The 26,300-nt window shown below is 41.9% G+C and overlaps 1 protein-coding gene across 4 annotated transcripts in view; it reads right to left on the reverse strand.

Moving 5' to 3' along the window:
- Arhgap44 (Rho GTPase activating protein 44) overlaps positions 1–26,300 on the reverse strand; it is a 155,576-nt gene that overhangs the window by 74,755 nt on the left and 54,521 nt on the right. For all 4 annotated transcript variants that reach the window (XM_070026931.1, XM_070026928.1, XM_070026927.1 and 1 more), the window contains exons 2-3: positions 2,817–2,856; positions 2,067–2,171 (exon numbers count right to left, since the gene is read on the reverse strand). In XM_070026931.1, the coding sequence (XP_069883032.1) occupies positions 2,067–2,171; positions 2,817–2,856 (145 nt within the window). The remainder of the gene's footprint in view (positions 1–2,066; positions 2,172–2,816; positions 2,857–26,300) is intronic.

Below are 26,300 nucleotides of genomic sequence, written 5' to 3' on the forward strand. Positions count from 1 at the left end.
TTTGGTGCTGCCATCTTGGACGTATCCTTCAACGCAGCTCCTCATGGAAACATCCTGCTGCTGGATTGTTAGAGAGCTGTTCTAGCATGGCACATAATCTAAGTCACTAATGAATGCTGTGTGCAAAGCCTGCTTCACACTACTTTAGTCTTGAGCATCTAGGATGGGGATCCTGCTGAATTCACTCAGCTCTTAAAATAGCACACTGCCTTACATGGCAGACACGGTACTTCCTAGTATCTGTTAAATAAGGTGGAGAAACATTTTTGTTCACTAGGTGTTTTGCTGAATGTAACCTCTTTAGAAAACACACTAGGGCTTCAGAAGCCAGTCATCACTGCGTGGAGTCCTATCAACTAACCGGCTATTAACTTATATTAAAGGAGTAAAAATTGGAAATATAATTCATATTCTTCCTATTCTCCTCTTACATAAGAAATCTAGTCTAAATCACTATCGGCAGGATAAGAGTGCTATTTCTGGTCACTGAGATAGTGCTGAAATTCCTGACACATGGAGAATTAATTGCATATACATTTTCACATTTCATGTGAAGGCTTCATAGACATCTCAACACAACTGATTTGAGGATGGAGGCTGAGAATCTCAAATGCTCCAAAATCTAAAGCTTCCTGAGCACTGACGTAATGCCACAGTTGAAAATCCACACCTGACCTTATGCGATGGGTCTATGTCAAAACACAGCAGCAGTAAGAATGTAGTACAAAGTGACCTGCAGCCCGTGTGTATTAGGTGTGAACAAAACACAGATGAATTTCATGTTTAGACTTAGATCTCAGCCCTAAGATATTTCATTATAGAAAGGCAAGATAAGATATTTCATTATAGAAAGGCAAGCATTCAAAAATCTGAAATCCAAGATATAACACTCCTGGTTCTGAGCATTTTGAAGAGGGAGATTTCAATATATATTAAGAAACCAGGATAGGTGCTAATGTCTCACACTTGTATTCCTAGCTACTTGGGAGGCTGAGATCTGAGGATCATGGTTGGAAGCCAGCCAGGGCAGGAAAATCCTTAAGATCTTTAAGATCCTAATCTTCAATTAAACACCAAAAAGCAAGAAGTAGAGGTAATTCAAGTAATTGTGCACCAACCTTGAGCAAAAAAGATAAAGGTCAGTGCCCCAGTCCTCATGTTAGTTCAAGCCCCAGTACCAGCACAAAAGAAAGAGAGACATAGAGAGACAGAAAGAAAGAGATATATAGACAAAGGAGCCAGGGTTAGGGAGGGAAAAGGAATGAGACACAGAGCATGCAGAACAGTGTTTGTACTTCACAGGAGACAGAGGAAGAATCAGGTGCATTGTAACAGTCATCAGACATCCTGGTGTGAACTGGAGGATCAGAGCCACATGCACAGAAGCCAGGTCAAAATATCAACTCAAGGAAAGAAGAAAACCCTCCTGGATTGTAGACCTCTTGAAATAAAAACCAAGTGAATGTGTATAACTGTCTTTTCATCTTTGATGAAATTGAGAGGGGCAAAGGATAGGGGGAAGTAAGAGGCTGTTAAACAGAACCACACTCTACAACACCTGGTAGTACCCATGCAGGTAATGAACCAAGCCATTAGGATATTTTTATTTAGCAGATTCTCTTTACTGTCTCATATAGTAAAGCCAACCTTTAAGAACATCTACAGGTACTTGGGACCTCTCAAACCATGATGTAATTTTTCCCATAACATTCTGGATGCTGTTGAGACAGAAATCTATGAACATGCGCAATGAGGGGTAAGATGTGCATCAGAGATGAAGCTTCCCTTGAGGTAGGATTTTAAACATGTCCTTGTCATCTTCCTGGTTTCCCACTCTGGGAAGGCAAAGGAAAGGATCTCCCTTGGCTGAGGAGAGCTAATGAGCCAAGCACGTGGGAAGGGAAGGGTTACCCGTGCAGCAGCAAGCAGGGAAGCTTGTCTGACCCTTCCAAGACACTTAACTGTGACATAAATAGCCAGAACCAACAAGGCTCTAGGATTGGGAATGGGACCCTGGCAAGTTTCCAGAGGCTTGCGGGTGGTGGAGGGTAGTGGAGGGCACTTACAGAGCGCTTGTCAGCCTCTGCCCCCTGCTGGCCCTGCAGACACGCGGTGAGCTTCTTGTGCGTGCTGTGGGACACTTGCTTCACCAGCTCCAGGCGCTTCTCCACCTACAGACAGATGGGGAAAGGCCTTGGTGAGCCTTACTCAGAGGCTGGACCATCACAACCTGTGTCTCCACAGAGATCAGGTCTTTCAAGAAGGCAGCATCCACAGCTGGAGTGATGGAGAGGGACTGGCCACGGCTTTCTGCTGTATCTTTCCCAACAAAATTACCTACATCAGGACAGTCTTCCCCCCAGGCATCTTGGGGAGGGGTTTCGGGAACCCCCATCCAGAATGCTAAAGCCCCAGATGTATAAAACAAGATGTGTACTGGTACATAGCCTATACACACCCTTCTATATACTTTAAATCACTTCTACATTTCTTATAATACCTCACAAGGTAAACACAAGGTATATACTTACAAAGTAAGTACTATGCAAATAGCTGTTATACTTATTGTTTAGGGAATAGTATGAGAAAAATGTCTGAATGAGTTCACTATGGATGCATATTTTTTTCCCCCAGCATTTTTGATCTACAGTTGATTGAAGACAGAGTTCACATATATTTGCAAATATGGACAGCCAGCTGTATTCAAAAGCACTGTCATGAAACAACTGCAGCAGAAACAGCCAAGAGACTGGCTTAACTGTGGGAATGAAGTCTCCGGGGTCTACAAGCAAGGTAAGGGCAAGTGACAGCCTTACCTGAAGAAGGTCTTCGCTCAGAACTTCAGTCTTCTCTGCCCTAAAGAAAAAATTGAGAAACACATCAGTAAATTAGTACATGAGAACTCAGTTGTCATAATTATTCTCTATCCTTTTCTTTGTTCTCTTGTGAAAACTCTAAAGAAACAGAAATCAGTACCAGAAACTCCTAAAAGAGGATATGCAGACAACTGTGGAATTTATTGGGCATCCTAAGTAACCAACATCCCAGCAAACAAGGCTGTCTGGACTTTCTTGTCACAGATAAAGACCTGGGTTAAGGATAACACACACACATACACTCCCCTTTTTTTGTTCTCAGATATAAATTTGTCAAGTAGCAGAATAAAGCAGCTTTCCATATACAAAATAAATAAGCAAAGACAGAAATCTAAGAGGGGATCAATTAACCAAAAAACAAACAAACACAACAACAACAACAACAACAAAAAGCTCAGGACAATCCTGAGTCCTGACAACCAATGCAAATGACTATCACCAAGGTCTGAGAACCATGTATCGGGTCCTTGTGCATAGACAGCCCAATGTTTATTATGTAGAAAACTTCTGCAACTACTATGAATCTAGCAAGGATGGATGAGGTAATACAAACATAGAAGAATGACCTGTTTCCACATTTTAGTAATGAATCCATGGATAATGAAATTATTAAAATATCTTTAGTAATTGTTTAAATATATAATTCTTAGGCAGTGATCTATCCAAGTACATAAACAGCTTGCAGGCTGGACTACTACCACAAACTTTGGAAAGAAATAACAAAAGATCTAAACAATGGAGGGATATACTCTGTCTGCAGACTCCAAAAAATCTACATGGTAAAGATATCAGTTCTTCCCAAACTGACCATAGAGAAATGCAATCCCAATCTAAATCTCAACAGAAGCTTCAGATGGTAGTACTCTCTATATGTTTATAATCCCAGACACTCAGGAAATTGGGTGGAGAGAGGTGGTAGATAGATCACATTCCAAGACCCACCTGGCTGAAAAAGTGTGAGGCCATATTTCAAAACAACCCAAGAGCAAACGGGCTAAGGATTTCCTTAAGAAATTAGGAAGTGTGAGATCCAAAGTACAAACCCCAACACCAGAAAAAAAAAGTTTTAATGGGATTTTCTGTAGATATAAGCAAGCTGACTTCAAAAACGAAATCAAAGTGTAAAGAAGACAGAATAATTAAAACCATTTGTGGAAAGGAAGATGAGGTTTGGGATTCACATGATCCCATTTTAAGATATACTCTAAAATTAAATCAAGCAGGTGTAGCACTGGCAAGAAGACAGAAACCCAGATTGATGGAACAAGAATGAATCATCCGAAACAAATGTAGACAAGTAAGACCAAGGTTCTTTACAAAAGAAATTTAAAAAATTAAGAAAATCCTCGATTTTTTTTTTCAGAGTGCCTATAGCAACTCAGGAGGCTGAGATATGCGGATTGTAGTTCAAAGCCAGCCTGGGCAGGAAAGTCCGTTTTACCTTATCTCCAATTAACCATCAGAAAACTGGAAGTGGATCTGTGGCTCAAAGTGATAGAGCGCTAGCCTTGAGTGTAAAAGCTCAGAGACATGCTGAAGCCCTGAGTTTAAGCCCCAGCACTGATTTTTTTCAAGGGCCTGTAAGTTTTACTCTTAATGGAAACATGTTAAAAATATTCTCCTTGGGGCTGGGAAGGTGGCTCAGTGGTAGAGTGCTTACCTTCCATGCATGAGGCCCTACGTCTGATTCCTCAGCACCACATAAGCAGAAAAACCCAGAAGTGGCGCTGTGGCTCAAGTGGTACAGCACTAGCCTTGAGCTGAAGAGCTGAAGGCCCAGAGTTCAGGCCTCATAACTGACAAAAATAAAATAATAATTCTCCGTGTGCTTGCTATGTAGATGCTCTACCACTTGAGCTATACCTCCAGCCTCTAAAAATGTTTTCTTTATAATGAAGGTTAAGACAAGAAACTCTTACCACAGTCATCCCAGTTCAACAAGCTCAAATGAAAGACTTCAAAACAGAAAAGAAACCAGGCTTCAATGGCTCACATCTGTAATCCTAGCTACTCAGGAGATATCTGAGGATGAAAGTTCAAAACCAGCCTGGGCAGAAAAGTCTGCGGGACTCTTACCTCCAATGAACCAGCCAAAAGCCAATAGTGGAGCTGTGGCTTAAGTGGTGGAGCACCAGCCTTGAGTAAAAAGCTCACATAGACCCTGAGTCAAGCCCCAGTACCAGCACATATACCCCCCCCCCAAAAAAAAGGGGATCATAACATGATTTGAAGGTCAAATGGATTACAGACAGTTCTAGAACATGTTTTCCTGACCAGAAGGAAGCTGGGGAAATGGTAGGCCAAGTCACAACTGAGTATCTACTCTGGAGAGTGCCTCCTTCCTGACTCCTAGGACTGCTGGGACCCCAAGCCATGGTGGCTGGTCCACAGGAATCAAAGCAGCTCTTCATGGAGGCTATTTTGAGGAAGACGGGGGTGGGGGTGGGGATTCAGCATGGTTACAATGAGCACTGGGCCACCATTCTCCAGGGATGAGTGACTCTTCAGGATGGACAGCACTGTGAAAGTGACATCAGGGTACAAGTCAAGACTTATTTTATCATTTTATTTTAATTTTTTTTTAACTCAACAAACTAAAAGCCAAAAAGGAATCTCGGCAAACAGATCTAAAAATTGTGCCTTGTCTTACTTAGGAGCTTCAAGGGAACAATCAACACACCCACAAAGAGTTGTCATTGTCACCAGGATTACATTTCCCAAAATGTATTTCATAAAAAAATAGATTCATAAGACAGTAGAAAAAAATCTGCACAAATGAATTAGCAAAATGCTGAATTTTATCTTGCCTATTAAGAGACTCCATTGAAACATTAATGGTTCTCAGCAGTCCTAAAATGATGAGGTGGTTTGATTTGAGCTAAGTTGTCATTTCCTAATCTACAACAATAGGAAAACATTTCAGATGGCCACCAATTGGTAACTATGGTATAGTCAAACACTGGTTGTTTTGAACACACACTAGAAAATGGGGGGCTGGATCAAATAATCACTATGGCAGCATATTTACTGTTTTTTTTTTTGTTTGATTTGATTTGATTTTTTGTCAGTCATGGGGCTTGAACTCCGGGCCTCGTCATTGTGCCTGAGATCTTTTGCTTAAGCCTAGTACTCTACCACAATGCCACTTCTGGTTTTCTGGTGGTTGCCTTTCCTACCCAGGCTGGCTTTGAACCGTGATCCTGAGATCTCAGCCTCCAAAGTAGCTAGGATTACAGGTGTGAGCCATGAGCACCCAGCTCATATTTACTCTGAAAATCTCTCCTGAGATGCCATCTGGGGATTGTGTCCTCAGCACCAAAAACCCATTCATTAAGCCCAAGCGCCAAGCAGGCAGGCCTCACTGGTATGACAGGCGAAGTCAGCCAAGGAAGCCAGAGGGTTACCTAATTAAGAGTCAGCCTGTCTTACTCACAGGCTTAATATGTGTGGCTTCAACCAAGGAAGATCCAATTACAGTAATAAGTTTAAAAGATCAAAAGAAATTTCAAAACAAAGATTCAAAAGTCCTGCTTGTACATCGTGCAGCTCAGTTGAGGCAGACAAGGTAGAGCTGCCATTTGTCACTCTGCAACCTGAACAAGCTCCTTCCTGGGTCTTCCATGCAGCACTCCTATGGGACATGCACCTGGTCCTTGTTTGATGGGGTGTGTACAGTAAGATGCCCCAACCTAGAAAGAGTCACCAAGAGGCTTACATGCCCAGATATTCATTCAGTCATCAGCCACCATGAGGGCCGCTGGAGGAAGCAATAGGGGTGGGCAATAGGGAGAGGGTGCAAGTGAGGAAAGGCTTAGGTCAAAGCCATGCTTGGGGCTTTAGTGAGAAGGGGCCACGAGGTACAAGTTGTTATGCAAATGTAGGACCATATGTTTATTGGCTTATTTTTGGTGTCAGTCCTGGAACTCAGGAACTAGACCCCATCCCTGAGCTCTTCCTCTCAAGGCTAAAGTTCTGCCATGTGAGACACAAATCCACTTCAAGCTTTTTGGTGGTTAATTGGAGGTAAGAGTCTCATGGACTTCTTGATGAGACTGGCTTCCAACTGTGATTTTTAGATCTTAGCCTTAGGAGGAGGTAGGTATATAGGGATGAGCCACCAGTAACCAGCTGTTTTGTCCATTTCTTTTCTTTTTGATTTTTTTTTAGTAAATTTTTCATTGTGAAAATACTGTACAGAGGGGTTACGGTTACATGAGCAAGGTAATGAGTACATTTCTCATCAAGCATTGTTGCCTCCTCCTTTGTTTTTCCCCTACCATCCCTTCCCTCTTCACCTCCACAACTACACTCTCCCTGCCCCAGATTGTAAAGTTCATTGTTCAACAGTGTCTTGTACATCTCATTTTACAATGGGTCAACCTGTATCCCTATTTAAACATTTTGTTTTTTCCCTTCCCCTCCCCAAATTAGACCGACATCAAATACAGTAAAAACAGGGGTTATACCATGAGGGAGGAACATACAAAGCAACAAAAAAAATCACATGGTACATTGTAAATACATTAGAAACAATAGCAAGAAAGAAAAAAAAACATTTGTATCCCTATCTTGGGGTTGATTTTCCTTACCTGGTCATATGTACATGGCTTTTGACCTTTTCTGCTTATCCTAGACATATACTAGTTATTGCAAATTAGGGGAACCATGGGACCTATGTTTCTTTGGGCCTGGCTCACTTCTCTTAATATAATTTTTTGCAAGTCTTTCCATTTCCTAACAAATGGGGTGATGTCATTCTTTCTGATGGAGGCATAGAATTCCAGTGTGTGTGTGTGTGTGTGTGTGTGTGTGTGTGTGTGTGTGTGTGTGTGTGTGTGTGTGTGTGTGTGTGTGTGTGTGTGTGTGTGTGTGTGTGTGTGTGTGTGTGTGTGTGTGTGTGTGTGTGTGTGTGTGTGTGTGTGTGTGTGTGTGTGTGTGTGTCACATTTTCTTGATCCATTCATCTACTGAGGGGCATTTGGGTTGGTTCCATATCTTAGCTATGGTAAATAATGCTGCAATAAACATAGTTGTGCTGGTAGCTTTAGTATGGTATTGTGATCATTTGGGTAAATGCCCAAAAGTTGGATTTCTGGGTCATAGGGGAGCTCTATGTGGAGTCTTTTGAGGAACCTCCATATTGCTTTCCAAAGTGGTTGAACAAGTTTACACTCCCACAAACAATGCAGCAGGGTTCCCTTCTGGCCACATCCCCTCCAGCATCTGTTGTTATTAGACTTCTTGATTATAGCCATTCTAACTGGAGTGAGGTGGAATCTCAATGTTGTTTTGATTTGCATTTCTTTTATGGCTAGAGAGGTTGAGCATTTCTTCATGTGTCTATTGGCCATCCTTCTTTCCTCTACAGAGAAGTGTCTCTTTAAGTCTTTAGCCCACTTATTTATTGGACAGTTGTTTCTTTGAGGATTTGTTGTTGGGGGACTTAATTTTTTTAAGTTCCAAGTATATTTTAGGCATGAGACCCTTATCCATTGTATGACTAGTGAAGATCTCCCAATCTGTGGGCTTTCTATTGATCTTGCTAGCTATATCCTTTGCCATGCAGAAGCTCTGCAACTTCATGCAATCCCATTTGTCCAACCTTTCTTTGATTTGTTGTGTTTCCGGGTCTCTATTAAGAAAATTTTGGCCTGAGCCAAGGAGACCTAGGGTTTCTCCTATTCCATCCTGTAATGTTTTCAGGGTGTCTGCTTTGACTCTGAGGTCTTTGACCCATTTGGAGTCGATTCTGGTGCAGGGTGATATATAAGGATCTAGCTTTAGTTTTTCTACAGGTGATTAACCAATTTTGCCAGCACCATTTACTGAAGAGGCTGTCTTTCTTCCATTCTATTTTTTTTTTTAGCTCCCTTATTGAAGATTAGATGGCTATAGGTCTGTGGGTTCATTTCTGGGTATTCAATTCTCTTCCATTGGTCTTGAGGTCTGTTCTTGTGCCAGTACCAAGCTGTTTTGATTACTGTGGCTTTGTAATAGAGTTTGAAATTTGGTATTGATATTCCTCCAGCACTGTTGTTTCTGTTAAGAATCATTTTTGCTATTTGGGGTCTTTTATTGTTCCATATGAATTTTTGGATTGCCTCTTCTATTTCCTTGAAGAATGAGGTTGGAATATTGATAGGTATCACCTTGAATTTGTAGATAGCCTTTCTTAATGATGAGAAAATTAAGCCTTGCTGATTTAAATCATGCCTGAGTACAGAATGCCACAGAAATGGCCCACGCAGTATCAGTGGAAATCAATTAGGATAAGAAATGTAAATCCTATTTTGGAACAAACTGACTGGACACTCTGTTGTGGAGGCAGCCGTGCGTGTTTCAAAGTCATGTGCTTCTTTTCCCACAGGAGGCCTCTTTGTTTTCCCACTGCATTTTGATGCCATGTATGATGTTGCTATGTGTGCCAGCATGATGACACTATGGGTGACAATGCAGTGGGCATTTTAACACCATGCATATGTGTTAACCTGCTCATCGGGTGATTCTGATGTATTTGGCAGACCCTAGGTGAGTAGGAACCAAACTATACCCTCAGACCATCACTGAGTCAACAAACCAACAGTTTGAAGGGTTTCTGGTTTTCCCTCATTGTCCTGACCTCCTACTATAGAGAGTAGAAGGTCTATATTGTGCCAGGTTCCCCTGAAACTAGAGGAGAACGTGACTTGGTCTTAGGCCATCCAACAGTGTGCTGCAGAGACACTTGAGAAAATAGCTGCCAGGCTCTCTTCTTTGTATGCTGAGTGCAAAGATGATGGCATGAGTATCAGCAGCCACTCTGTAACCATGAAAGACTGACAAAGGTGGTGTAGAGATGTCACACCTGACATCCTCATTACTACAACATTTAAGAAAAAAGAAAAGAAAGAAAAAAGGAAAAAGAAAAGAAAACAACCCTTTCCAAAGCCATTCTACCTGGCGTTTGTATTACTATAGCTACGTGTGATTGCAGCTTAAAATACTGGCAGTAGAGCATCCCATTGTAAGATTAATTTTACTCTGAGTAAAAAGAAAAGTGCTATTATGTGCTGATCCTAAAAATGCCCATAGTTCCTCAAGTCTTGAAGTCACAAGGGAAATTATTAACTTTTCTCTGAAGTTTCCCCTATACCACTAAGCTGTGTAGGAGAACACACTGAGTAGCATCACAGGGAAATAATTCCTGGAGGAAGTGGGTCCTGGCAGGTCTTGAGACCTGCTAGGAAAGACCTGCAAGAAGGCCAACTACCACAAGCTCTGCTCAGCAGCCAACAATGGATATCAAATCAGTTGCATTAAGTTACTGGGAGAAAAACCACCTACTGGGAATTTAGGGCAAGAGACCTTGGGGAGAAATAAATGGCAGGGTCACCAAAACATTAGAATAAATCTGTGTTTTGAAAACAATTTGTCCCAGCCGGACAAATTTAGGCACACAGAATGCCTAAATTAAAAAACAAAACCAAACCAGATGCCAGGCTCAGGCCTGGGATCCTGGCTACTCAGGATTATAGCTGTGACCCATCAGCACCTGGCTTAGTAAACTACCCTAGTAAACTAAGGTAGTGGCCAATACCTGGAGGAATCTAAAAGTTTTATTATAGGAGTGTAGCAGTGAACACAGAAACAAAATAAAATCGTTGAGATATAAAACATGATGTTATCTGCTCTTCGGAGAAAGTTCTTTGAGGATGCACTCCAGAAAAAATAAGGCATAAAAACTTAATCCAACAAGAAATGCCAGAACTAAACCCAAGTTCAGCAAGAAGAAATCTCAGGGTGTCGGCCTTCAGGAGGCTTAGGACACAGAAATTCCAAGTCAGAATTCAGCAGGCTCCAAGATAAAAGCACCAGTCAAAACAGCAGATGGGAAAAGTAAACTGGAAGACATGAAGGCAGATGATTTTATGATAGGAAAAACAAGATAGTCTACGAAATCCAAATTAAAGTCATGTATGATTAAATAGTTTGTAGAATGCAAGAAAACAGGATTCATTTGTCCTTGGCAATAGGAAAATTTTCCTTTGTGTGGAAAAAGTATTTTGACATTAGAACCATGGAGAATGAAATATAATTCCATTACTTAGATCTTCAAGGGATGATACTTAAGTAACCACAGAAGGACTTAGTTGGCTTTGAGCTCTAAGAATCAACCTATGGACAAAGCATAGAAGACATACAGTGATAACTGCAGAACAGAACTAATGCAAATTTCATCTACTTTCAAAATGTAAGGAAGGGAGGAAAGAAAAAAAGAGGGAAAAGGGCTGGATGGATGGGTAGTTGGTGGGTGGATGAATGGATGGATGGATGCATGAGGGAAGGAGGTACAGTTGACACAGAGGTACAGAAAAGGAAGGAACAGAAGGGGTAAGAGAATTCCAGTCCTCAGCATTAATATAGTCAAGAGAAAACCAGTTTATCCTTGTCAAGTACAGAGAGATTTAAAAGGAATAAAATAGAGAGCACAACAATTTAAGAAATTGATATGGAAAGCCAGATCTGTGATACAGGGGAATGTAAACCTTAACTGCCCAACAGGAAATAAAAGTCACATAAAAGTGTGTGTATGTGTATGTGTGTGTGTACATGCACGCGCGAACACATGCATACACATGCGTACATGCTTGTGTGCATGAGAATAAACTGTCAGGACAAGCACATTATTTAGAGACTAGGAGATAAACCCCCAAAACATTAGAAGTAACTGTCTCCAAGGGACAGAACTGGGGGTTAGAACAGGGAGTGATGAAAACCTATCATAAAGCTTTCTCCACTGCTTGACTTTTAAAAAATGGTGTCTCCTTATTTGAAGCTTTTTTTAAGAACAATGCCCAAGATTGCAGAAGTATGGTAAACAAATGTGAGCACTCACCACTGCCAGAAGTACTACCTGGTACATGAAGTTCACTCAGCAATAAGTATGAAAGCCTAAAAGTGGAGAAAATGTCTTCCATGTAATTTAGTATGAAGAAGTAACTGGGGATGGAGAGAAAAGTCACCAGAGGACTGACTGCTCCATGAATGTCTACTTTATACATAATCTTAATCCAGACTATCAGTACTCAGGATCCAAGCTTCCTGAGTAGCTAGGATTACAAGTATGGGTCACAGTGCCTGGCTAGTAGTGTGAATGTTGACACCACTGAAGTGTGTACACTGATTAATAGTTAAGGAGGCAAGTTGTATGCTATGAATATTTTATTATAACTATATATATGTATAAACATATACTTACATATACATATATGTATATATACACATATGCATATATATATATATATATGTATGTATAAACTGCCCAGACACCAATGGCTCATATCTGTAATCTTAGCTACTCAGAAGGCTGTGATCTAGAGGATCATGGTTTAAAGGCATATAGGCAGAAAAGTCTGGGAAACTCCAACTCTGACATAATCAGCAAAAATCTCAGCTGGAGGGGTGGCTCAAGCAGTAGAGCACTAGCCGAGCAAACACAGGCTCTGTGTGCAAACCCTAGTAATAAATAGTAATAGTAAAATAAATAATAACAGAACTGGAATATTTTACAGGCTATATGTGATAAATTCATGAGCCAGATTATAAATAACTGTAATGTTGCTAAAATTAAACATGTTATATTTGGAATTATAAAAGTAATATGTTTTGTCCTAGTTCCAAAATGGAAATATTCATGCTGTTACTAAAATATATGAGCATTATTTTAAAACCTCTAATCCAAACCCTAACAATTCTGTCTGCCTGTCTGTCTATCTAGAGTTCAAACTTAGGGCCTCATGCTCACTTGGCTTGCTTGCTTTGCTAATTATGCTACCACCTGAGTCATGCCTCCAGTCCTATTTTCTATTGGGTGAAGTACTGGGGATCATGCTAAGTGCACACTTTCCCACTGAGCAACATCTCCAGCCCAGCCCTGTGTACATATATTTATTTTCAATGTCTTGAATTTCCCAGTCTCTCCTGGCTCATGGTATATGGACCAGGGTTGAGAAATGAGCTGTTCTGTGGTCTGGAAATGATGGTCCTGAGGAGGCCTAGTGTCTGTAGTTGTTACACATTGAACTGTGCTCCCCTTCCCATAAATCTCTAACTGTGAGTATCTCAGAATATAGTTGCATTAGGAGACAGGTGACTTAAGAACTTTCGGTGGGCTGATGATCAACCCTTGGATCAACAGCATCACGTAAAGGGTGCTCGGCACACTGACTACATTGTCCTTCTGCTCTTGGTACTGGCTCTTGTGTGTCACAGTCCCCTGTGTCATTCTGGCTGGTGGCCAACAAGACAGCATATGAGGGGACCATGTGGAAAGTGGGTTCCAGAGGGGAGGGAACCAACCACAGCAGAATGGACAAGTTCCTGCTGTCCTTCATGTCTTGGACAAAGGTCCTCTGGGGTAGAGCTTCAGTGTTACCCTCTCAAATATGTGAGGATGGACTCAAGGACTTGCCAAGGTCTTTTTTTGGCCCGTGGTTCTGAGCACAGCTTTAAAAATAAACCTATGGTTAAGTCCTGCGGAAAGTGGCTTGTAAATATAGGTCTCCAGGGCACAGGTCTGTGACACTGAAAATAGCAAACCATCCTGGTGAGCAATTCCTGTTTGAGTTGCAAATTCTACCTCAGGCAGCTGGCTTGGCTTCCAGTGAGCAAAACTATGAGGACAATTCACCGTGGAGGACAAAGACCTCAAACAATGACTGACTCCTTGCTCAGTTGCAGTCCCTATCATTTCTACCAGAGACAATCATCTCTCCATAACCATGGGGGACTGCTCCCAGGACTCGTCCCCTTGCCAAAATCTACAAAGGCTCAAGTTTCCACAGAGAAAATGGAACAGTGTTGACAAAGACCCTTGGCACATCTTTCTGTCTAGTCATCTCTTCTATTACTTATGACCCCCAATACCAGGTAAGCATTATGTGAAAAGTTGTTGTACTGTGTTGTTGTTTAGGGAACAGTGTCAAGAAAAACAAACTGTACATATTCAGGAAAGACAGGTTTGTTGGTTTTTTTTCCCCCCCAAATATTTTTCATTGTTGGTGGTTGGTTACATCTTCAGGTGCCAAAGGCTGACTGTATGTCTCTAGGAAGTCTGTCATTCCCAGATTCCCTCTGGGAAAAGAGACTGGAGTGCCACACTTAGTCACAACATTAATGCTAGTGTTTAGGTCCCCCGTTTTGATGTCCTCGCGGTGTCTTAGAACTCTCTGGGCACTGTACTGTCAGTTGGTTCCTTCTTATAAGGAAGATGAGAAAGGGAACATTCCAGATGCTCTGTTCCTTCTCAAATCTACAAGCCACACTGTTACAAGGAACAGACTATGCAACCCCCAAATATGCCACTATGGCATAATGATTGAGCTAATCATTGGAAATTGAGAATCAAAAGACAGCAGAGAGGAAGCCTTCTCTAAGCTCCCCAGATGTGACCACCTGCAGATAGTCCTGAGAAACAAGGACTGCCATGAATCCCTTCCCCAAGAAAGGACATGGCCGCGAAGACAGAAAGTCAGCAGTGAGGTGATCCCAAGACCAGCCTTGCTAAGTAAGCACTGATACTCCATTTGCTTCCCCCACAGTTACCCTCCCACACTTTGTTGACCATGGAAGTCGAGAACCGTCTTTTTCTTCAGTTCTTTGCTTCTTGACACGTTTACTGTTCTTTGTTAAGGTGCTGTCCCTTTGAGTATTTCATCTATTTGTCTTGCATGTATGCATGCTGCATGAGTTAATAAATTCTGCTTTTCTCTTATTAATCTGGCTTTGATCTGTCTAATTCCAAGTGCCCCAGCTGGGGAACCTGAGACAGCAGGGAAGACAGAGTTTTAGTTTTTTTCTTCATTAGGAAAGCTTCTCGGCAGATAGGAAGTCTGGCAGCCCATGATGCCTGGCTGATGCTATGGGGTATCAGGTCAAGTGCTTTAGGCTCCAGGGGTTAGAGTTTTCAGGGGCAAGCTTTCTCAAGCAAAGCAAGTTCGCCAATCCAAAGCTTAAGTTCAAGAAAGTTATCACAGTAGATAGTATGTCCTGGGAGATGATGCTGACCCAGTAGTAGGGTGATTATCCACAGGAAAACTAAGCTTGATTCAGAAAGGAAGTTTCTATCCCTAGAGTCATAATTAAACTGTCCTTCTCTAATCATGACTCAGTGGCAGATAATTCTGGCCCCAATACCCATCTGCAGCACTTCTTTGTCTTTTACTCTCTGAAATGCTTAGAACGTTTATTTTCCCAGTGATCCTCTCCCATCTCCCAACTCTTTTCTGTCTTCTTATCTTCTAGTTTCTTGGCATGTCCATTGGACTTGCCATTTTATCAACTGTCTTAAGTGAAATCACATAAATAGAAAACTTAAAGGCCTTCATGCCCCTAATAAGCAATAAGTTATATGAGTAACAAATAGATCATATCAAGTAAGTGATATAACTCCAAGACTTTTCTGAATCATTAAGTCTGCAAATATATGGTTATTGGGCTAGTTACTGGTGACTCATGCTTGTAATCTTAGCTACTCGGGAGGCTTGAAATTTGAGGATTCCAATTTGAAGTCAACAGAATCAGACAAATCTGAGAGACTCTTATCTCTAATTAACTAGCAAAATGCTGGAAATGTAAGTGAGGCTCAAGTGGCAAAGTCCCAACCTTGAGCAAAAGGGCTAAGGGAGAGCACCCTGGCAATGAGTTCATGTTTAGTTCAAGCCTCAAAAAAAAAATAAATATTTATTGGACTTGATGAAGGCTTTTTTTTTTTTTTTAGTGTTCAGGACAGACTCTGGAACATCCTAGATCACATGGTTCCCTGAAACCATCATTTTGTTTCTAGTCTATAGATGTTCTATCACTTTCCAGAATTTTACCAAGCAATATCTATTCGCCTAGTTTGAAATATTCATTCACACTGCCTGATTTTTCAACAGTGGAACTTTTCAAAAGTGGAACAACTTTTCAACTTGTTCCACTTTTTGAGAAATTATGATTCTTCAACTTGGTCAATCCTCCTCTCTGGGTAGGGTTGTTTATTTACATTCACTCTTGATTCTGTCCTTGTTTCTTGTCTTTTTCCTCTGTCTTTGCTCTGTAGAAGAGAATTTGTTCCCCTTGATTGTCCAGAGTAGTAACTGAGGAAAGGAACAACAGATGATGGAAGATGGAACTTCTAGCCTGGGATTGAAGGAGTCAGTTGAAGCTCTGGAAGGGTATTGATCAAGTACTAATCCTAAACAGGAACTTGGATTTTCAACTCTGTCTGCTTTCAATTTCTGTGGTCAACAGTAAAAACAAACAATGATCAGCTTGAGTTTTGAGGAAGAAAACACTCTGGCGGTTCAATTCACACCAGTGGGCCAAACACATCCTGAGTCCGGCATTGCTCCTCACTTCCGAAAATCTCAGGTAAAACCCTGGTCACAGACACAACAATTACAGCGGTACTCTAGCCCCATGGGCCTTACAATTGCCAACAGGTGAAGTAGAATTCCATGTCCTTGAAACTGGGCGGGCCCAGTGACGGCCACATTAGATAATATCAATGGCTGGATCCCAGCCACCATGAGAAAGCCCAAGCCACAGAGTAGCCACATTGTGGGTATTCAGCTAGGACCTCCACCAGAGGTCTCAGATGATGGTCCACAGTATGATGAACTAACCTTCAGATGTAAACCATCGTATCCCTTGATGGCTGTAACATATATGAACTGTTGTCTCTGCACTCTGAACCAAGTACAGATTGAGAATAAAATGCATACCCTTGGTATTTTTAACCCACTAGTTTTAGAGTGTTTTGCTACACATTAGCTAAATGAAATAGATTTATCATGCTGTCAGGGAGAAGTGAGGGACCTGTACACAGACCAACCTCTCCCTAGAATCCTCTAAGATTCAAGTTATATAGATGTAGAATTTCCCGAAGTCTCAAGGATTCATGATTGTCTCTAGATCTCTCCAGTCTTAGGAGTAGCTTTAAGGAGATTCTGGAGCCATCTACCGCTTAGGTATTGAATTGACTGTCAGTAAGGGGCAAAATGGGAAGAAGCTAGCATAATACAATGAATGACTTTATTTCATAAAAATACACTCAATGAAAGAAGACATGTTAAATGTTATGTCAGTTCTCAGGTTGAAACTCAAAAGTGTCATGAGTTATCTTAAGGATGACACTAGCTTTGGAAAAATTCAGGAGAATACACCCTTTTTGTGAATTCACTTAAGTAGATCATGGCATCTCAGACATGTGCAGTGGGCCTGGGCTGCTTCCTAGGGGCTAATTCTCCAATGAAGCTGTTGAGCTTGAAGGGTCTCAGTTCTAATGCTTCTGCAGTAAGAAAATGAGCACTGTGATAGTTAAAGACTCCTGCCAAGGGCAGTCCTTGGAAGTTTAGTACTCCCCATATGTAGATATCTAGAAAATAATATGCACTAAACCCCCACATTTCAAACTTGAGAGAGTTGCTGAGAACTGAGACATTAACAAAGGAGAGAATTCTCACCTCTCAAAAAATGTGCCACCACAAAACACAGCCAATGAGGAATCCATTCAGATGTTTTTGATATGCTGTGAGGCATAAGGAAGGGCCATTTTCAGACCTCACCCATGTTAACTTCTGAAGGATGAACATGACTATGGTGGCCACAAATCGGTTGGCTCAATAATGGGGAAATATGAGGGCAGGGGAGGGTCTCCGTGGTCCTAAGAACATCACTGGGATAAAATCCTGGCTCTTTTGATGTCCATATCTGCTTTACCTGTGGTATGTCCCATTCTTCAGTATGACACTGATTAAAAGCCTATCTGTTTTCATCTGAGATATCAGTTTGAGGGCTTCTCCTCCAAAAATTAAGCCCCAGAACTGAATCTCACTGGATGTGAAAGGCAAAATTAGGTCCCCTCCAAAGACATCCCATCCTGATCCCTAGAAACTGCAAATGTGTGTCCTTACATAACAACAGGGACTTCACAGATGTGGGGAAGAGCTGAAGAAAAGGGAAGTACTGTAGACTATCCACATGACTCCAGTATCATCCAAGGGCCCTCAACAGTGGGAGAAGAGGAGGACTTCCAGAGAGATGTGATTACAGAAGCAAAACCAGACCAACCACCTTTGCATTCTGTGTGCCTTCTACCTGCTTCAAATAGTAGTGGGTGATGTTGTAGAAGAGGAGAGCAACTAGCAGTCTACAGGAATGACAGGATGGCCCAGCGCAGGAAGTTCAGAGAGCAATCTGCAGGACCCAATGCCAAACAAAATATGAGCAGTGCAGCAACTTGGAAATTATTAGGGATGACTGATAAAATAGTAAGATGGCTTTCTGCTTCTGAGATGATTTGATTAGATATGAGTTCACATCAAGCAGGGAAGAACACATCTCTTCTAGAACATCTTGTAGGGCTGATGTTTGTCAATGCCATCAGTTTCAGAGGCCTGAAGTCTTAAGTCAGGGGCTGGGTTGGTTCCTCTGAGAGCCAAGGGAGAAGATCTGGTAGATTCAGACACTTCTGAGTCCACAGCAAAATGTTTCTCAATGTTGTTCACATCAGCATCACTTACTGCAGGGCAGTCTGAGTCCAAAAGTTCCCTTTCCATAAAGGCATAGATAGTAACATAAGATGAAGATGCACCCTAACAACTTTATCATGACTTTGTGACTAGCATATGGTATTTCCAGGTAAGGTCATATTCACGTACACTGGGGGTTAATATTTACACATCTTTTGAGGGAACAGCGTTCAAGTCCCAGTGGTTCTCTATCCCTTAGTGTCTTCAGTTCAGCTCACATGTCCCTCTTACAGCTTTTAAAGTTAAACACAAAATGCCCAGTACTGCTGTGAGCTTAAACAATGGAAAAAGGACCTGGGGGTAGGGAGGATTGCTTCAGCTTGATACTGAATTAATAGGTATCTTTTGGGCTGGAGATATAACTCAGTGGTACAGACAGCTTCCCTAAGAGGTACAATACCTGGGTTCTATCCCCCAAATGGTAAGTATACAAACACATACAACAACAACAACAAAAATCCTTATTAGTTAATTAAGAAATGAAAAGCATCTTTGCACACTTCAGGAACCCAGTCAATACAATTGCCAAGTCTGGAAAGCAATCAGAAGATTTTCCTAGTCTTAACTTGTGGGCATCTGAGGAGGTAGTGACTCAGGGATTTCAGGGTCCCATCAGACCTAACAGATAGCAAAGCAGGTAAAGGAAAGGAGTCAGATATGACCAAGCTATCCAAGGTTCCTTCTTGGAAACTGGATGTTTTTAGAAGAACAGACTTGGTTAGAACTTCCAATTCATAAGACTTTCACGCCCACACAGCGTGAGCTAATACATAGCCAAAGGCTTATTAGAACTTGACATAAGATTTATTCCTGTTCTTCCTTCTAAACTCAAGCAAATTCTGCCATCTGAGAATAAACCTTGGGGGAGAACCTACCAAGTCCCTCACTCAGGGATATCAGTGGCAGCATTACTGGCAGTCACACCACAAACAGTGGCTGTAGATGTACTGTTTGTTAAATAATCCTACTCCCTAAAAGGAAGTGTTGTCTCAAAACTGACAGAATCTTTAGCAACCCATGGTGGTAATCTGCTGACTAAATCCACAAGTCCCCTCTGGAACAAAGCAGGATATGAACCGATAAATAGCCTAACAACTGAAACAATTCAGACTGTTGGCAGATGGGAGTCCTTTTATAAGAAACATGGTCACGAGTCATTTCCTAGAAAAGTCAGCTTGCTTCAAGCCATCACAGAATGTCCTTAACCAGGACAACTACACTGGAAATATCCTTTTTCTGCACAAGAATATAAATTCATCTGGAGAGAAACGCCACTCAAAGAACATGCATTCGAGAGCAGAAATCAATGATACTGAGAGACAGTTACCACAATGAGAATCCATTGCATTATATTTGGTGCACGGCCAATGCCACCTCTGACTAAGGATCAGGCAGTGTCCTGATTGGCTGAGATACAGCTGGCCTTGGGCATTGGCTGGAAGGAACACTACAAGATGAGACATTCACTCCATGGCGTGTGTGCCTCACTTTCTGGGCTGCTTTTTGACTTCCTAACTTTCCAGGCATAGTCATCCATCTGTTTCCTTGGAGGATGCCCCTTCACTGTGGATACCAAAAATCTCTTCTATGAGATGGTGTAGTATTTGCATACAACCTATGTTCATCCCCCTGTATAAATTATCCCTAGATTTCTTATTGTTTTAAATACAGTGCAAAACAGTAGGCAAATAGTTGAACACTGCAATTTTTAGGGGAAAATGCCATAAAAGTCTCTTTGTGTTTACGACACCTTTTTTTTTTTTTTCTCTCCCAGCTATTTTTGATCCACAGTTGGTTGAATCAATAGATGGATAGGAGGTTTAGGAAAGCCAACTATATTCAAAAGTAATATTTAATCTATCTTGAGTGGCACATTCTCCAAATCTTCTTCAGTCAGTCTTCAGTTAATGTATCTAAGGGGTCCACTTAAGTGCTGAAACTATGTAGAGCCCACTAAAAGGATGCATGCTTGTTTTCTTCTGTAACCAAGTTCTTGTATCCTATGCATGAGGTTTCTGCTGGTCTGAGTGTGTTCCTTGCCTCCTCAAAGAATCAGAATTTAAATACTACCCTTTGGTGGCTGACAGACTTGATTCTCTGTTAAACTGTCATGCAGGGTGGGCCTGATCAGAAGCATTTAAGCTGGTCATCTTTGCTGATGAACAAACCAGACTGTGGAGCACAGGAAGCAGGTGCTGGGGACTCGGAAAGAGAGACCTGCCTGTGTGGGATCCAAGAATTACTGGCACCAGGCATTGAAGCTCAAAGGAACCAAGTGGCAAAAGGAAAATTTGCTTGAAGAAAAGAATACTCCTTAGATTTCTAATGGTACATCATCTTAACAACACCGATCACATAAGTCTCTCAGGGTTATGCTAAGTGCAGCTAGAAAGCTGGATTATGGGCACCGTTGTCATCAGTTCAAAACCTTCCCAGCACATACTTTTGCTGGAGCATTAAAACTCCATATCCGCTGGGGTACAGGGATTTATCGATAGGGAAATTGAGGTCTGAACAAGCTGACATAACCTCCTCTGGGTCATTGAGCTTGATGAGGCAGATCAGGGAACCTCTGACAATAGAGGTTATTTCTATAATACCCTTGCGAAAGTCTAGAATGCTGGCAATCCCCAGTGCTTACATAATGTTTTTTTGGGTGTGTGCCAGTACTGGTGCTTGAGCTCAGGGCCTAGGTGCTGTCCCTTAGTTTTATTCACTCAAAACTAGGACACAACCACTTTAGCCACACCTCTACTTCCAGTATTTTTTTTGCTGGTTAATTAGAGGAAGGGTCTCAAGGACTCCCCTACCCTGACTGACTCAAACCTCAATCCTCTGATCTCAGACTGCTGCATAGTTAGGATTACAGGTGTGAGCCTTCAGCAGTGCCTAGCACACATAAGAACTTTTATTTGTGGAATATAGTGAGGATGGGTATGCAAAAATTAACTTCATCTACTTCACATCTGGCCCAAGACAACTTTTTTTTCTCTCTACATATAGTCTTATTCCTTTAAAAGAAAAATAGCATAAAAGTCACTGCTGCTCTCAGCAACCTGTGGGAAGCAGAGAGGAAGAGTGCTTACCTGCCAAGCCCATGGACTTGAGAGTTACCTGACTCAAATTTACCAGATGCAGTCATTCCACAGCCATGTTACATCTCTGCTCTCAGAGGTGACTGGGCAGGAGACTGCACACTTCAGTGGATTCACTGAGGGACTTAAGTCATAAGGGACAGGCCTGAAAGGGCAGTAGTTTTAATGATCTGCCTGAAGAGACCAATGCAGGAAAAGACAGTAGAAAAAGACGGAGGACATAGGGCACATGACCCCCTCAGTCTGGTCTCCGGATGCAGGCTCATTTCTATTACAGGGACATGTGGCTAATGTGATTAGGTGCTCTGTATTGTTAGGGAGGCTTCTTGCTCCATCCTTATAGGAAATGCAGTTGAATTTTTGGTGTTGTTTGTTTTGTTTGCTTTGCTTTTCTCAGTGCTGAGATTTAAACACAGGGTCTTGTGCTTGCTAAGCAGGTGCTCTAGTACTTGAGCTACACTCCCAGCCCTTTTGGCTTTAGCTTATTTTTCAGATCAGGTATTCTGTGTTTCTTGGGGCAGGCCCAAAGTACAATCCTCCTACATCACTGGGATTGTAGAGTATGCCAATGAGCTCAACTCTTACTTTTCCTTAAGGTAGCGTGAGGTCCATTTTGTTTTCTGGTGGCTTTGTTTGTTTTTCTTTTTGTCTTATTTGCTTTTTTAATGCAGGGCCTTGCCACAGTTCTACCACAAAAAGAGCTTGCAGTTGTTTGTTTGTTTGTTTTTATAACACATGCCCTGTCTGCCCCAGGCTTTTGAAAGCCTTCTATCTACAATCTGTTGTTGATGTTTCTGGGTTACAATACCAGCTTTCATTTGGTGCCAAGATGACTCTAGATTTCATCACACAAGTTTCTCAAATCTTCAACATCAACAGATCACTTAATTGGGCCATTGAAGACAAAGAGACCCACAGTTCTACACAAATCATAATAAGCAGTCCAAGGATGTCTGGGAGTTCAGAATACACACAACCAGATCCATTAATTGTCCAGTAAGTAGCACTAGAACAATTGGACATTTAGAAGCATTCCATTACACAGACCACACAGAAAAATAAATATCAAGTTATTAAATAACTACTTGTAAAAATAGAATAAAATTCAATGAAAAATGAAATTCAAGAGGGATACAGACAATACAAAGTCTTACAGTGAGAAAAGCCTTCCAAGGCAGGTCTTCAAATTCAGAATTCATAACGAGAAATTTCCTGACACAAATGTCTTAAACTGCTATAGGATATAGACACAATAATAGGTGATAAATGGCTGACAGGAAGAGACAATTTGCACTGTACATAACAAAAGAATGATTTCACTTTGCAAAGGATTCTGGTATCATTTACTAAGCACAGGGTAAAATACGAAAGACAGTGCTGAGCCTATCCCTTTCATCCATCCATCTTCAGCAGCTGACTCTCCCACAACACCTTGATGGCTCCTTGCCATTCTTTCCTCTACACATCTGTGTGCATACCCATGCATGCGTGCCACAGTGGCACTTTTTTCCTTCTTCACAAATCTGGGTACATAGTATCTATACTGTCTCTGACAATCTTTTCCACAGAAGAGATCATTCTTACATGTACACATCTCACTTTTTAAAAAAATTATTATTACCAGCTCTACCAGCCACCATTGATTATATCTTCAATCATTTTACCCTTCTTGTTGGGTGTGGCTGTTAACCAACAAATCAACTTAAGAAGAGGAAAGGTTTACTTTCGGCTCTCAGTTTTGGAGGTTTCAGTCCATGAGTGGCTGGATAATGGATTTGCAGAATAGCACTGCAGGAGTTCAAGGTAGAGGAAGGTGTTTATCTCATGGAACCCAGGAAGTAAAGGCAGAGGGGAAGGAGCTGGTGTCCCCATATCTCCTTCAAAGACACACCCTAACTTCTTTCCTTGAGGCCCCGTGTCTTAAAGGTTCAACCACAGCTCTGGATGATCAAACCTTTAGCACACAGGCCTTTGTGAGACACCCCAAACAAAGCAGGTAGTGAAGCAATTTCTAGTGGTTAACATTATAAATGATGCATGTATCAACATCCTATACTTTTAACTCTCTGAATACAACATGTATGCCATAATATTGCCAAATGGAAAAAAATGGTTATAAAACTGTTTATACATAATACATGTACTCTAACTTGGTTTTGAAAGCCACTGTGCATATATAACACATATATACAGGAAAAAAAATGAACACACACAGTAAAATCATTATTAGAGGATACAAGTTGGTAACTGGGTGGAGTGGCATGTTTCCTTAGACTCTTTGGCATCTTCCCATGTTTCTACATAGCATATTTAAGTTACCAGCACAAACAATCTCAGTAACAAACCATGGGTGATGGCAATGCTCAGACCGTAACAATGCGTTCAGCTACTCAAAAGCCTTTTTCCACTTGACTTTTTTGTCCGCGCAGCCCTTGGGAGAGTTGATGTTATAAACACCAGAGCTTTGGGTAATTAAAACATTCCTGTTGTCTATCTTCACGTTTTATACAAGTAGGATGGCTCTGAAGGGCTTCTGATATTAGTCCTTCCCTTATCACAGGAAGCCAAAACTTGAAAGAAGAAAAAAAGTTTGGCTGCCTTGTCTCCAAGCATATAAACCAAGGAATGGTAAGTGAGGTCACTGGGCAATCAGCTGTCAAGGCCAAGGGTTGCCAAGGGCCAGGAATGAGTGGGGAGCTGGCCCACAATTCCTAAAGGGCCCCTATCAGGGCTTTGAAATTCATTTCCTAGGAAAAAAAGTCTTCCTCAATCCCAAAGACAAAGTGAGATTACTAGAAAGCTACCCTATCAGGCAGTATGGTGGCAATGCCAGTGGCAATGCCAAGATTACATATGTGAATATGTAATCTTGGCTACTTAGGAGACAGAGGTCAAGAGGATCACAATACCAGGCTGGCCCAGGCAAAAAAGGTCATGAGACCCCCCCATCTCAGCATAAAATTCTGGCTGGGTATGGTGCTATATGCCTGTCGTGTCAGCTATAATAGAAAGTGGACGTGGAAGGACAATAAACAAAACCCTGTCTCAAAAATAACGGGAGGAAAAAGATCTGAAGGCATGGTTTAAGCAATGGAGCTCTTACCCAGCAAGCACAGACCCTTGAGTTCAAACTCCAGTACTGCCAAAATAAAAATAATAAAAACAGGAACAAAAAGCAACATTGTGAAGGCCTTAAGAGTGACAATGTCAATCTCATAAATATGAATCTAAAAAGATAGCGAGACTGTGGAGGTTCGCTTTTTAGGTTGATATATTTGTTCAGAGTCACCTTCTAATACTGCCCATCTACCTCCACACTGCAATTTCCACACCTGCCACCTCACTCCCCAGAAGGGTCCAGCCCTCTTGGCCCTTCCCAGGTTTGCTCCCAAGCTGTAACAGCAACAAGTGCATGATGTTTGACTACAGGAGGGCGTTAATGCCCAATCATCATGTAACTTCTGCCTAGCAGGCAGAAGGATGGGTTTGAGTGGTATGACTTATGAATAGATTTTCTGTGAAGGACATTATGTGGGAGTGTCACACAACAAGGGTAGGAGAGTAGGCTGGGAAGTTCTACCTGCAGTTTCCTGCCTCCATTTGGACAAGGAGAATTGGAACCATGAACTCTGAAAACCGGGTTCACCAAGCATCCCTCTCTGCCTGATATTTGGCTGGGTTTCATTATCTTCAAATTCCTCCCCAAAAGTGTGCCCATGAGCTCCCATGGTTCTACCCTTCACAATCATTTGCTCCCTCAACTCCTACCCAGGGGTGTAACAGGGGAAAAGAACATGACAGGACAGTCTGCTATAAACATAAGCTGCTTTTATCCCAGAATCCCTGCTCCTAAGTGGTGTTTTGCAAACTCTGCCTCTTTCCTCCACCCTCCAATATCTCCATCTGCTCAAAGGCCATCTGGTAAGGGCTCCTGCAAGCCGGCTCACCACCAACACATGCAGTATCTGCTTCTGAACCTCACTTCCCAGCCTGGCCTTACCTCCTCTCTCCTTCTACAAGCCTCTTATTATTGCAAGTCACAAGGCAGCTTGCCCTGGGAAGACCAAGGAAGTGAGAAATCAGTAAGCAAGATGGATGAGCTGGGGCCAGGATATGAGAAATAGAACTATGATGTGCTAGAAGCCAGGCAGGCAGGGAAGAGAGGTGGAGAGAGAAAGCACGGAGCACACTAAAAGAGGCGCAAAAGAAGGGCAAGCGGCAGAATGCTCAGATGGCCGAGGCAGGAATCCCATAGTTGGCAGGAAGAGGATGTGGCAGAATAGATTTGCAGAACAGGTTTGCAGCCATGCAACAAGAGCTGCCCTGCCCTGATAGCAGGGGAAACCTGAGCTCACATAAGCTTGTGTCAGGGGGTGTTATCTACAGGGAAATCTGGGTAAGTGAGATCCTGGATCCCACAGGAAGGATGAAGGGTCAAGGATAAGAACTATTCCCAACATGACACCTTGTCCCTGTCCTTGCCAGGTTTGGCATCCCTTGTTTGTCTAACCCCCTCACACTTACAGCTGTACACACTTACAGCTCTGCCTGGTCAGGGTTACCTCCATTCTGCAGTCTACCCAATTCTCCCGTGGAAATCACAGACAGGGACCAAGCTACTGTTATTTTCTTACATGTCATAGGCCCTGTTGGTTTACGCTGCTAGGGCACAGGGGATACATCTTCAAAATACATCCTGGTGAATATAATTCATGTTCCTCGCCTTTAGAGTACCTTTCCCTACAAAGAACACACTGCTTTCTCCCTTTAAAAGAA

This window comes from Dipodomys merriami, unplaced genomic scaffold, assembly GCF_024711535.1.
Source record: "Dipodomys merriami isolate MVZ:Mamm:240054 unplaced genomic scaffold, mDipMer1.0.p SCAF_19, whole genome shotgun sequence".
NCBI lineage: Eukaryota > Metazoa > Chordata > Mammalia > Rodentia > Heteromyidae > Dipodomys > Dipodomys merriami.